Source organism: Pleuronectes platessa, chromosome 19, assembly GCF_947347685.1.
Source record: "Pleuronectes platessa chromosome 19, fPlePla1.1, whole genome shotgun sequence".
NCBI lineage: Eukaryota > Metazoa > Chordata > Actinopteri > Pleuronectiformes > Pleuronectidae > Pleuronectes > Pleuronectes platessa.
Genome location: NC_070644.1, coordinates 6,697,718 through 6,712,273, shown reverse-complemented (window position 1 = coordinate 6,712,273; position 14,556 = coordinate 6,697,718). Strand labels below are relative to the sequence as shown.

Here is a 14,556-nt window from a genome sequence, read left to right as displayed (position 1 = left end):
TTCCATCTGATTGGCCAAAGATATGCAGTGTGAAGGCATGGCACATGAAACACCATTTATCGTACTTCAAGACGTGTTTTGCGATACGTATATGGCACTTATTTTGATATATCGGGCAGCCATAATTCAGATCAATGTTTAACAGTTACAGTTTACAGAGATAAGTGTGTAAAAAAGCCGCATTTGTCGGCCGTTTCAATGACAAATAGACTTTTAATTTGAAATCATGAAAAGATTAAGTCAGCCATCCTGCTATTTCAATCAACAAGAGATGAATAGCAGGAAACCTTTATGTAAGAGGAAATTTATGTAGAGTCTTTCTAGAAGGATGGATTATACAAGGGAGAAGGCTGCTTACATTACATTAGGTAAAACACAAATTACATTTTAGACACCTTATCAGTTAATGCTAAAGTGATCAGATGTGAAATCATAGCCAATCGTATCTGTGTCTTATGGCCAGATCCGGGTACCAGTTTTTAAATGATTTTGAGTCTTTTCGGGTTAAGACAGCTAGCCTCTAGCTAACAAAACTAAATGTGCCTACCATCCCCTCTAAAGCTCAGTAATTAGGCTAAACATAACACTACATAAAATGACACGTTAGGGTTTGAAACAAAGTGTTTCTGAAGAAAATCAGTTTTCTTCATATTTTCAGCACCGTGTGAAAGTTGCTGGTGTGAGCTCATTGAGCTTATTGACAGGCACCAATGAGGAACCACCTCTGAAACTGAATGTGAAACCCTGAGATTCAGTGTTGTACTTCATTTCCACTTCACAAGACTAAGATTATAAAAATAATTATATCAAAATATATTTTACAATATACTGTTTGACCCTAGTACAGGTCTAGAGTCAATTTCCCATAATGCATCTCAGTGGCATCTTTAATTAGACAGTGCATCAGCTCCAAAAATGCTCTGTATTTCAAACCTTCACCTCTAGTTTTTGATATGGGCTTCTTCAACTGTTTCAAACCCAAACTGTTCACTGATGTTATCAGTCAAATCTCTCTGTCTAAGTAATAAGAAAGATGAACTGAACTTCCTTTTTAAAATCAGTGGAACGTCCCTTTTATAGGGGAACTATGGAGTGTGCATTTTTCTGAAACTTAAAACAATCACTGAGAGTAGTTCGGGGGGGAATACAGTGTGTGCTCGCTGGTCATTGACTTTCTCACCGAAAGAGGAGGTCAACAAACAGATTCAAACATTTGGTTTGGCTAAACTCTGATCTAAAACGCTGCCCTCCCACACCACTTTGTTGTTCACAGGTGGGTTGTTTGCTTTTTCAAAAAGCCCCCCAGGAGAACCACCCCGCCTGCTCAGTTGTTGCTTGAGTGAAGCCTAATAGGCAGTGTGTGGGCTGTGACAGACAGCCTAGCTGAGTGAGTAATATGGCCCATATGGTGGTGTGTGTGTCTGTGCGTGTGTGTGCATATATCTCATTCAGTGTACTCACAGTCTTGGGCTCGATGGACTCCGCTGATTTCGTCATGCCGTCTAAACATTTCCCCACGATTGGCAGCACTTGGCGGTCCACGTCTGCAAACGTCTTCATGCACACTCCTATCCGCTCGATTCTTTTCTCCTCCATGTCTTGAAGTTTCTACATTAAAATCGGAACAATTATTATCTATGCGTAAACACAAGCTTTACTAGAGAAAGGGTAAAGTTTGAGTGGACACGGCTTGCTTAGGAAATCATACACTGAGCTTCAAATGAAACTGTGCAAGAGCTGTAGAATATGGTAAATCTTTTATGCATTTTTATCTTTTCATTCTTTATTGATTGACTTGAATATCACGAGGCCATGATCATGAATATATATATATATATATATATATTTGGAAAGCCTAGTTTGTTTTTATATCCTTAACACTGATTCCAAGCTCACAAGCTGTCAAACTGAACAATGCACAAAATAGCCGCACTCTTTAATGTTTTTGGTTTGTTATCCTCCGTGTTTCACCACATGTTGGGAATTTATTTTTAGTTGTTAGACCTGAGGGGAGTGGGGGTGGTGGCCAGCAAACGGCACTGAATTCCCAAGCCAACTAATGATTGCACACAAATGCACCTTTCTGGCCAACTTCTTAATCAGTGTGCGCGTCCGGCTACATTTGCACGGCTTGTTGAAAGACAAAAATCCCCCAAAAAGACCTGGGTGGAGGCAAAGCTATTTGGGTAGGCAGACTAAATAACTTGGTTACCCCGAAAAATGTATGTTTGTTTAACGAGGTGTAAGTGCAAGCATCTGCAATAACAAACCAACTGAAGCATGTTATTTGTTACGGTGCTGCTGTATTTACCTGGAATATGTTGGGGATAATTGTGTAGTAATGGTCATTCTGCTCCTGGTTGAACTTTTGCAGATAGGAGGAGTACTCGCTCTTACTGTCAGCAGCCATCTGGTGTCTCATCTGAGCTTGCTGTCGTGCCTGAAGAAATTAAAGAGCACAAACATGCACATCAAAAACACACTCTCCTCATTAGACCTCAGTGTTCCCTGATTAACACAGACATATGGGTTATACTCACATACTCACATACACGCACACACACTCAGCCAGAGCACAACGACCCACATGGGTTAACACATTTGTGCACATGAGTGTTCATGCATGCACATATAAACATAGAGGTCGTTGACGCACGGTCACAGCTGCACATCGACGCCCGACAGCAGCAACAGCCTTTGGCATTAGACTATATGTAGGCCAGGACAAACATATAAAAAAGGTAGCCTGCAATATCTGCAGAAAAAGGAGGGATTTGGATTTCCATTGCCCGCCCAGTCTAGTCTTTCTTCACCATTGACAATGTTGATTATTTTAAGCTAGTTCCGTCTTAAGAAGGGTAGCGGGCAGTCAGAAACACAGCGGGAGCAGCCTGTTCCAGCTCCATGGCTAACAGATGGAGATGAGATTATCTCAGCTAGACAGCATGTGTCTGTTTATGTGCATAGTGTGTATGTGTGCGATTGTGCAGCTAAGTACTCATATCTGTTTCCTCTTTCAATTGGATCTAAGGCCTTTCCACACATAAATCTTGGTTTCATTGGTCTATCTGTAACAAAGAGTCACCTTATGAACCTGTGATTGCAATCAACATTCAGCCGACTGAATGCAGATGGAAAAATAACTGGAGCCACATAACTGTGCGGCACGGTAGACGGAACATGGAACATGACCCTGATCTGCCCCAGTCATGAAGGGGAAAAATTTAAAGGACTTCATCCTAACTCTACCACTCACACACATATGGGTTCGTTATAGATGATATAGTAGAAGAAACGGAGGACGTCAGACACAAAGGTGCATTATATCCGGCACATGAGGGATGACAGATAATACCATGGTGGAAAATGATAGTCACTGCTTGCAAAAAAAATAGGAATCCAGGGGAGAGCTAAAAAGCACATGTGAAAGTCCAGCTGTTTTAAATCTATATGAGCATGCGACAATGGAAATGTGCTTTACTGGTATAGGTGCATGCAAAGTGAATGTGTTGTGTTGAGAGATGATGAGGTTAAAGAAACGTTGCTATGGTAACCTGGCGGATGACGAACCCACAAAACAAGCCACTGTGTCTGCAGCCACTTCACATCCTGTTGTCATTTGTTACTGCTATGCTGTCACACACACCAACTTACAATCTACCAGTTCACCTATCTATCTACCTACCTACCAATCTACCTTTATATCAATCTACCTATATGTATATATATATATATATATATATATATATATATATATATATATATATATATATATATATATATATATATATATATACCTCTCTACCTACCTCTTTACCAACCTATCTACCTACCTGTATATCTATGAATCTACCTATCTACCTACCAACCTATCAATCTACCTATCTATCTACCTACCTATGAGCCAATCTATCAATCTACCCACCTACCTACCAACATACCAACCAATCTAGGAACAAAATTGAGAATGGAGCACAAAGAGAAAATCAAAGTTGGTTGGCAATTTGGAGGCTTACATAACATCTGTCATCATTTTCGCTCATTTCATTTTCCACCACACATATAAACCTCAGGGTGACACAGTGTTCAGCAGAAGGACAAAGAGGCAAGCCACTGATCACGGGCAGGCAGGACAGGGCTGGGTCAACAGTGATATCTGGTTGAGGCTGTATTGTAGAGACAGTGTGCGATCCCACAGATACAAAAGACTCTCTCTCCGCTTGACCTACCTTGAGTGAACTTCGCTTCAAGGCATAGCACAAAATAACACACACACACATAAACAAAAAAAAAAGTTTGTTAGCCGTTTACAGCTAAACAAGAAGTTGCCATAGATGCACTTCCTAGACCACCAGGCCTATCATGAGTCAGAAGGGGAAGCTGGTATCACGGTACACAAACGCAGTAGCAGCGAAAAAACACTGGTTACAAAACACTCTGTTACGCTTCTAGAAATGCATTACAATGTTATTTCTTAATTGCTATATGACTGGGGATCTTCACAGTTGGGAAGTTTGTGAGTGTGTGTGAGGGCCAGGGGTTCCTCAGAAAACTGGAGCAGGCTTTTGTGGATATCTGGTCAGTGACTCCAAACCCCAAATTATAGGATTTAGTTTGCCAGAATCAAAGAGGGAACAGTTAGAGGTTTGCTCCAGCTGAGCAGTAACCACAATACCTCAGCTCGACAAACAGCAGCTCTTCTGAATTAGTGGGAGACATCACATTACACATTGTTTAACTCCTGGAACTTAGCTTGTCAGAACATATCTTTATTTGCAGTTTCTTCCAAATTGTAAGCGACAACTACATTTGTTGAGGAAGTAGAATAATATAATAACTTTATTTGTAGCTTATTAAATTCTATTGGGGCCTTAAGCTGCACAATACCACACACAAATATGCCAAATATTCATGTTTCTGCTTTATTTTTCTTCTCCCATCATGCATCTGTCCTTCCCGTACCAGATCTACTTATATCAAGAGGCTTCAACTATGACCAAAGATACTTAAAAAAGTTTTTACATTTCATCCTTTGAAAGATACTCAGGAATATGACTACGCAAAGTAAAAAACACACTGAGATGTAGTTCTGTCCTGCGGCTTAGTTTTATGACCAAATTTACTTATTACATCAAACTAAAGTGGGCGCTTGACCATTTACGCTGCTTTAATCTGAATATGATGTGCCAATGATGGCACACTGAAGATGTACAGAAAACATACACGACAAATTCACACCCTTTTTCAAGATTCCAGTTATAAAATTAAAGTTGATCAAATTGATGCTACAGATAAAGCAATTGAAATATACACAAATTAGGTACCTGTCAGAAATACTTTTGTGTTTTACCCTAATCCAATCATTCTCCATAGTGACTGATATGAGGGATTTCAGTCGTTTCTATTATAAGCTCTTCATTTTTGAACAACGGAAATGTGAGAAGGCGAAAAAGTGAGCTGAGGTCAGTTGAAACACCCACACAGAGAGGAATAACAATTTTTTTTGAAAAGTGATGCTGTTGAGGCTTATCTGAAAGGGATATATTGAGCATCACATTTACTATCATCACTATGTTGGTCAAACCAAGAGGAAATTGCAGGCGAATTTACTGTCACTGCCTCTAATTATGGGTCATAACCTTCGCTTTAGAGATTTGCAAACTTTTCAAGAAAGGAATCACTTCATTTTCACCTAAGCACATGAAATGGTTTATCTCTGTGTCTGATCTTTTCAACTATACTTCTCTAAAATTAAGGAGTGCAAAACTATTTCAACCAGTGGTCAGACTGGCAACTACGATGAGGGTAAGACCTGGGTGAACGTGCAACTATATTCCTTTAATTAAAAAATCTGGACATTTAAAAAGGGTCATGTTTCCTTTTTTTATTTGATCTTTCTAGAATCTGACTGTTTCCCATGAATTATCTAGTCTGTTGCCCGCCATGTTCTAATTTGTTCCACCACAGTTTCAGAATATCCAAACATATTTACACTTATAAAAATATAATAGATCTCTCAGTAAGTGTTCTGCTCTGGGTCATTACTTGTAGAGCTGGCTGCAGCGATATTTGCCTTTGCTTGGTCTCAGCCTCTCACATTCTTGCGCCCTGAAAGTTTTTAACTTACAAGCCGATAGTCAGACATCATAGTTTCAGCTGCAGCTGTGTACGTACCCACGAGTGGCATTAAGTGCAGCTCTCACATGCCAGAATTCCTTTTTAACTCAAAAGTCTGTAAACCTGTCATTTGGGATCTGCTGTCTGTGACATTGAACTGCATGTAAGTGCAGGTGAACAAACGCTACCGCCACAGACTGAATCCATTCTATGGAAAACACTGGCTGTCTTTCATCCTTAACGCAAAACTGATCAGTTAACAGAAAATTGTCAGCAGAAATGTAATTAATTAACATTTTGCCGTTAAAAGTACGATTAATACAATGGGCCGTTTGCAATGTGTTGGTTGATAACAGCATGTGTGCTATGTGAGTGTATGTGTATAGGCGAAAGCAATTGAATCTAAGTACATAAGCAGATTCTGTATGTGTCCAAGACAAATTACCTTCAGGAAAAATAAAGTCTTATCTGATCTTATATTACGGAGTTGTTTACATAATTACTTTAAACGAACCGTGATAGTGAGTAAATGAAAAGCGGGAAAAAATGCAGATTTGTTTCTCTTCGTTTACCAGAATTCTGTGTAATGTATGAGTCTTTCATGCTTCAATAAATGGAACAACTGTAATCGGAAACAACACATCTCTTGTTGTGCCGGGTCTTTCCAGTTGAGTTCAGTGTTAGCCTGAGCCCACTGTAGCTCTCTGGCTGAGCGCAGAAAGACTCTTTATTCAAACCTGTATTTGCATAATAATCGGGTCTGAACTGTGTCGACTCTGAGCCGCAGCTCTGCTCAAACAGCTGATGAAGCAGCAGGAGCACGCGCTGCTGACCCATGATGCCTTGCAGGCGTGGGAGCTGTGTGGGTTAAGGGCTGAGGCTTTAAGGGCTCATTTAATTGGTTATGACAACAGGAAATGACATCAGCTACCCTAGGGGCTCTGGTGTGCAAGTCCGAAGAGTCGGATTGTTTGCTACATGTGTTGATTTATCATAGAGGATCACAAAATCACCCAAGTACAAGTTTAAAATGAGTCCCTGAGAGAGAGGAAAGCCAGCTCTGTATATGTATAATACATATCCACATAAACACACAACCACACACAAGCACTTACAATGGAAACCCAGTCTATTCCTCTCTGTTGCTAAGCAGAGTGTTTTGGTGGCTGCACTACACTGATAATGAGGACCCGGTGCCACCATCAGCTTTGTTTAGCAGCAGATCACTGAGACAATGCCAGCTTTTACACACAGGGCCTTTGCACATGGTCACTCGGTCTTTACTGTCTTTTGAAGCTCAGTGGAATCAGGGGCTGGGGGCATGGAAAGGGGGCAATAAATGCAAAAGAAAAACAATGAAAAGGTCGGGGAGGGTGCTCTTTGGGAGAGTGAGGAAGGCCAGGCAATCAAAGGGGAAGCTGTGTTTCAAGCAAGGAGGAGACGGGACAAGCTTGTGTGATTGGAGCCTGCTGCACGAGATGACACATACCTTTTCCACGTCAGCCTTAGTCACGTTAATGTCAGCATCCATCCTCTCAAAGTACTGCTGTGCTCTGTCCGCCTCTTTGCAGTCTCTCTCAAACCGTCTTTTACACTGAAGAACAACATGGAAAACCAAATTAAATATGACCATAGATATTGAATGAGTAGCTTGACCTTTTAAATAAGCATAATAATAGACGTCATAACATGTACACATACGTCATATACATGTCAGGCCCGGCATTGTGTGTGACTGAGATTAGTTTGTGTCAATGAGACAGCCTTTGGGTCTGTCACAGTCTGAAGCCTGCAGATTAAACAAATGCTCATAGTGGTCATTTGTGTGCAGAAAAACAAGCATTCATCCAACCCTCTTTCGACCCCTCGAACTGAACAATCAGTGTTTGTTGGGCCAGCGTGCACTCTGAACTATGCCTATCGGCCTCGCACACACACAATGGGATCATTGAACTCGCAGAGAAGTGGCAGGACAAGGAGGGGTATGCATCTCTCTCACACTCTATCTCCCCAACCAAAGGGGCCAGGCAGAGATAAGAGGTGGTGGTGGTGGTCCTGTGCAATCTCCCTTTTAGCTCTTAAACTAAAATAAATAACATTGACACTCCTGGAACTGCTTTTATCTAGTTTTAGTGGTAGAGCAGTAGTAAACAATGATGTTTAACAATCTACCAAAGTTTGGTCTACAACTGATTTAATAAAACTGACAAAACTGATATTAAGGGACACTTCAGTGTTTCTGAGGCAATGGTCTTTTTAATCTCGATTTACCTCTGCCAGTAGTTCTTGTTAGTTAGCTGAGAGTTGTTTTCTTCATACATTCTTAGCATTATCAGTGTGTCATCCAGGCAGCAGATGACACAGATACATTATGTAATGACACATTACGTAATAGTTAGCTGCAGCTTCATTATAATATATATATCTTAATGTTACAGGCTGTAGTGCCTGTTAGTCATATAAAAGACTATTATGTCTCTGTTTCAAGCAAAATAAATGAATCACTGAGGACAGATCATGGGGTCCCTCAGGGCTCTGTAAACAGCCCCGTTTTGTTTAGTTTTTTTCTTTTTCAGACAGTTCCACAGAAGTGTACTACACTCACTTGAGAAAAAAATATTTTTCTGAATTGGCGACATAGATCAAAATCTTTGTACTTTCCATCTGAATAACCTCAAAGTCCTGAGGTGCCTGTGCAAAGCCAACAAATGAACAACGATGCCATTCATATTTCAAATGGCAACTGTATCTCTGAATGTCTCAAATCCAAACCAAAATAAAACTAGTTCAAACTATACAGGCAGGATATTTGATTCCCCCCTCTAAACTCGACTAGATTACAAATCTCTAGGGATTTTTTGAGGTGACATTATCTGATACATTCAGAAAAAACAAGCTGAATCTTTATTCTCATGATGACTTTACTCAGAATTCAGAGATAACGTTCTGAGTGTCTAAAAAAAACAGCAGATTTTTTTTTTTTTCTCAAGTGAATGCAAAATGCTTTCATTCAGTTCTCCCTCAATTTTAAAGGATAATATATTTTATGGAGACAAGACTCCTCCCTTGCTGTCTATTGTAGCATGTGCTTTTGTATTACATGCCGCTGATGTTCAGGACTGATTGTAAGGCTGTTGATAACTGAATGAAAAGGCCTCGAGCGAGTAAGGTCATTGGACCATCTTTGCACAGCTTCATATACTGTGTGTTTTTATACTTATATTCTGCAGTGGTGAGCCTTGATGTATTTGATGTATAATTTGACTAATACATCTAGCAAATGAAAGCATATATATAAAATAAAATTACTGTGGTCTTGTGTGTTTCTTTTTTCCATACATAGTATATTACATTTTATGTCATGAATGAGTTTGTATTCCCATTAATGGTTTTAAGTGATTCAAGTGTTAAGACTATACATGAAGTTGCACTTTATGACTTTATTGATACAGTAAACTGCAGATGGATGTCACTTTAGTTTCTATTTTTGATTTGATGTGTTTCCGGAGTGACTTGTAACCATGGTGATACTGTGTACTACACATAAACACACTCACCGATTCCAGCTGTTTCCATGAGCTCTCAACGTGCTGCTGTGCCTTACGCCCATCGTGGAAGTGCTATAAGAAGAGTTGGAGAAAATGGAAATATTATCACACTCTGCACAAGCTTCAGGGATTTGAAAGCAGGTGAACTTGACCTTGAAATAGTCAGCATTATAAATTAAAAGCACTGGGAATGCAGGTCTGAACCATACCATTAAACACCATGCATATTACTCCCACTGTGACAGGAAAGTATTAATGTGAACTGAGAAAGTAGGGCAAATTCAAATAGATACTATACTGTGACTACATTACAAATTATGATGGCATAAACCACAGGATTAACGCCCAGAGATTTGTTCAAGCTGCAGCAGATGGCTATAAGTCTATTTGATTAAAGAGCAACCACATTTTATCTCAACAGTGCAACGCAGGTGCAGAAACACTGTGTGTCTAACAGTAACACACATTTTAGCACCATTAATAAAAACCTACTGAATGAGGAAGCTGAGTGGAAACTCCACCGAAGTAAAAAAAAGTTAAAAATACTGGAGATCAGTAAAAATGATGAGCAAGGGACCAGTTAGACACATAGTACAGATGCTGTTTATATAGCTATAACATCTCATCTCCTGTAAAAGAGCATGAAGCCAATGGCTTGTGTTGCTGCAAACATTAAAGATAAACTTCAGTTATCTCATGAAATCAGTACATGTAACCATGAAATCTATGCAATTCCTTAAAAGGAATATTTAAACAGAAAGGGTTTGTATATTTAGTTTTTAATGTCCCTGAGGGACAATTTGGCAAACCCATCACAGTCATGTGATGGTAATAGAAAAAAGACATGCACATAATGGCTTCAGTCCAAAGAGCAGTCGTATTTCTATAGATGGCAGTCTGGGAGTTCCCCTTACTTTTCTGTAAAAGGCCCCTATGAGGTGGCATTTGTGGTTTTGAATGAAATGTCTCATCAACTGTTGGTGATCCCCTGACTTTTCCTCCAGAGCAATCATTCGATCAAAATTTGAATTGTCCAGTAAATGCATCTATACGCATTATCTATATACTGCACTGTATCCATATCATGTTTTTCCATTCTTATCAACTACTACATTAGCCTCTGGTGTACTTTGTTTTTATGTAAATGGTAAGCATGGTCAACATTATTCTTACTTAACATCAGGATGTTAGCACTGCCATTGTGATCATGTTGGCATCATTAAGAACATACTTGTTGTGACTGCTGATAGGTTCATGTTTTGGTAAATGTCTGCCTCTCAACAAACATCTGATTTAAGCTATGGGACCGTATATGTATGGCAATAGGGACAGAAAATATTCAGGACAAGAGAGTGAAAACTGTTCGATGAGAAAGTAGAAAAAGAAACTGAGAAATGAACCAGGTGACTGAACATGAAAACAGCTTACAGTAAAACACACCACCATGAAAATAACATTGTAGTTATGAGGAGACAGATATTGTAAACTACAGGGAGACAGACAGGCCACAGTGGGTTCTGGAATATGCAAACCGTGTCATATCGGACACAGCTAGGTGGCAGTTGTTGACCAAAAAACACTTACACACACAGGCCTGTGTTTTTGCAACAGGCCTCGCTTGGCTTATCTCACTCCAGGAGAGCAGAGGACTTGGCCCAGAGGCAGAGCACATCACTCTACAGTCCCTCTGTGTGGCTCACAGACAGATCCCCTGGACGCTCAAACACAGACTAATTCTAACCCTCTGTAGGTTTAAATCAAATTGTGATTACTTATACTACATGCAAAATCATTTATTTGTTACCTGTGGTCGAATTAATCTGCTAAAAAAGTCTCAAAAGAATCAGATTTGAAAGGAAATGACATAGGAGACCTGAATATCAATGAATGTTCCCTTGGTTACGAAGTCTGCGGAAGCAAGGGCCTGTGGCTGAGCTGAATATCGATGAACAACGGCCCGAGCCCTTCTAAAGAACCATTATAAAGAACAGAAAGCTGTATCTTGGACCGCACACGGAAGTCCTCAGTACTCTGCCGATAAATGCATACACAGAGATGTGAAATTAAAACTAATTCAGGAGGCCTAAAGTTAAATGTTACCTGAACAATGCTGGCCATAAGAGGAGTTGGTGAGAACATGGCGTAGTTTACCTCAGGCATGTTGCACTTCTCATTTCCCAAAGTTTCGAGGGAAGCTGATAGAAAATAAGGAAGTGCTCCAGTGTTTCAGAGGAAGTACTTGAGCTCAGACAGAAAACGGGGACATTGTGGAGCAGGTGATGGTGGTGCTGTCAAACCAATGTATGATCGAGTGCTTCATTTTTCTTAATTTTTTTCAAGCGGAGACCTTCAAAATCCTGTTAGATAGGGACAATCTTTTCAATGACTACATCTAAAAATGTAGTAATGATGATAAGATGCAGGGAAGATGCCATAAAGCCTTCTCCCCACACACTCACCAGACTGGGTGACTTCATTGTTACTGTGAGGCATTCTTTTGACCAAATATTTGTCTCCATAACAACATTTCTGAGCAATATCCAGCATCTCAGGCTGTCTGCATCAACAAACCTTCAATCACTATGAAGATAAACAAACTACGTGGACACTCTCAACCCAAACACGTCCGTCAGGTTCAGATCTGTCGTATAGAATGAAGATCTACTGACCACATCAGTGTTTGCTCTGACCAAACCAAAACATGCAGGGCTCACTCACTCTCAGGGATGCAGGTAAATGCATGCTGTCATTTCGGCTGATGTTCTGCAGCGCTGACCTCCCTAAATATTTAAATTCTCTTGCCTCAGCACAAGAGAGAGAAACGACACACCCTGTCTTTCTTCCACCCATCCTTCACAGTAACAGCATGTGACTGCTGGAACTGCCAGGGACATCTGGGCCACTTCAACAGGTCGGTGACTTGACGCTGCAACTCTCCCTTTCACTTATCCAAATGGCATTGAAAAGACAGCGTGAGGGGCAAAAAAACTTGACCTTACACACTAATGAATTCATGAGCCAGATGAGACATTGGAAATAAATCAATATAGTAACTGTTATTAAAGTAAATAAAACACATTACATGAGAGAGAGCAGATTTAATATTTACTTAATAAGATGAACAGGCCTGCTCTCTGTTTTTTTTTCACTCAAGTAGCCCCTGCTTGTGCTTAGATTTGATGTGCATGTGCTCAAATTGTGTGCTTGCACTCAGATTCAGCTCTTCTCGTCATGCTCACGCTGCTGCTGCTGCTCTCAAATCAGATTATTTTGGTGAGACAAGTCTGTCAAAATATTCCGCAACCAATGGAATTCCAGGTGTAGTGTTGACAAATGAATTGGTCTCGCTCTCGTGCTTGTTAGCTTTAAGCTTTAAGAATTCCATAAGAGAGTACATGAGCAGAGTGAAAGCAGGACAAAATCTGAACATGAAATCAATGACTGAAAGATCCCGCTGAAGATAGGAAAAACACCACTTTTCCAAGTGTGTGTCATTCAGTGTCTTCTGCATAGTCTATCTTCTCTCTACCTTTGCCTTCCTAATTTCCAGAGTCGTCCTTGTACCAGACCGAGCTGAAGTGGGACAGACCTGCTCTGGAGTGTGACGTAAACCCTAAGGGGTTCACAAGCTGTTCATTTAAAAAATATGCAACACACTTTGGGCAAAACAGAGACGTGAGGTGAGAGAAAAAAACAAGAGCGGAACAAACACTTTTACACTTTACTTGTGTGAGAATTCAAACTCCAACTGACTTAGTCCGTAGGAATGTGCACCTGAAGTCCTGTGCAGATGTCAACTCACATAATCATTAGGTACTAGAAATGGCCATGAGTCAAACTAGATCTTGAGACGTTGAAAGCTCCACTGAGATTTTTCTCCTCATGTTTAGACGATTACGTGATGTTTCTTTATTCATACTTTACTAAAGTTGTTTCAGTTACTCTGTGAGGATCCAGTGATCAGTTGTCCCTCTCAGCTTCCTATATGTCTTTCCACTCAACAAAAAGAAGAAGGCATTTGAGGCCACCCCGGGGAGACACGTTGTTCTAACAGAGTCCTTGCATCTCTCTTCTCTGCCTCTCAGGAGACAAATGAGGGCGGTATCCTCTGCCAAACCCACCCAGTGAAAAAAAGGTTGTTTTACAGGGGGTTATGGTGTTTAGCTGACTTTACCCTGAATGCTGTGCTTTATTTTCTCAGCCAGGGAGGCAGAATGAGAGGCTGGGCTGGTTCAGGCTGGTTGCACATGTCACATCACAGCAGGATAAGGAAGATAGAAGTTCCCTCCCAACAAGAAAAGATATCATCATGTGCTACTGTGGCTGAGAATGGATAAACACAGAACTAACGCTCGAGTGGACTCTTCCATTAACACATGTTGATACACACAGTTAATATTATGTATTGACTTTCATAAATGTTACAAGCATTATATGTGTTACATCTTGGGAGGTGGTGCAGAGTGTTTAAAGCAACACTACTTAATTTTTATACCTTAGGATAACAGCCTCAAAATCACGGAGGATGGCACATATACTCACTAGTTTATCATCAGAGGCCAATGAACCCTTTCCAATAGAGGTTTTAGTCTAATCATGATTCAATGTGATTTGATACACATCTTGCTCGGACATTGATAACTGTGTCCGCTCCTTGCTTGTTGTGTAAGCTTGTATGCTACTGTACTGATCTGAGCTGAATGCAGTGAATGTTTACAGCCAAATCTGGAAAAGTTTGTGAGCATGAAAGTGTGAATGCCCATGTGTGCATGGGGGGGCTCGGACCGCAAACACCGGATTAAAGCAAATCTTAAATTGTATCGCTTTAATGGTGTTGATCTGGCCTTGTGCACAGCAGCATACTGACCGAAACACCTTATGTGACTCCTCA

At 40.4% G+C, this 14,556-nt stretch overlaps 1 protein-coding gene across 8 annotated transcripts in view; it reads right to left on the bottom strand.

Moving 5' to 3' along the window:
- Positions 1-14,556, bottom strand: part of LOC128424462 (formin-binding protein 1) — a 59,952-nt gene that overhangs the window by 19,915 nt on the left and 25,481 nt on the right. For all 8 annotated transcript variants that reach the window (XM_053410654.1, XM_053410651.1, XM_053410655.1 and 5 more), the window contains exons 5-8: positions 9,675-9,737; positions 7,607-7,711; positions 2,312-2,440; positions 1,462-1,608 (exon numbers count right to left, since the gene is read on the bottom strand). In XM_053410654.1, the coding sequence (XP_053266629.1) occupies positions 1,462-1,608; positions 2,312-2,440; positions 7,607-7,711; positions 9,675-9,737 (444 nt within the window). The remainder of the gene's footprint in view (positions 1-1,461; positions 1,609-2,311; positions 2,441-7,606; positions 7,712-9,674; positions 9,738-14,556) is intronic.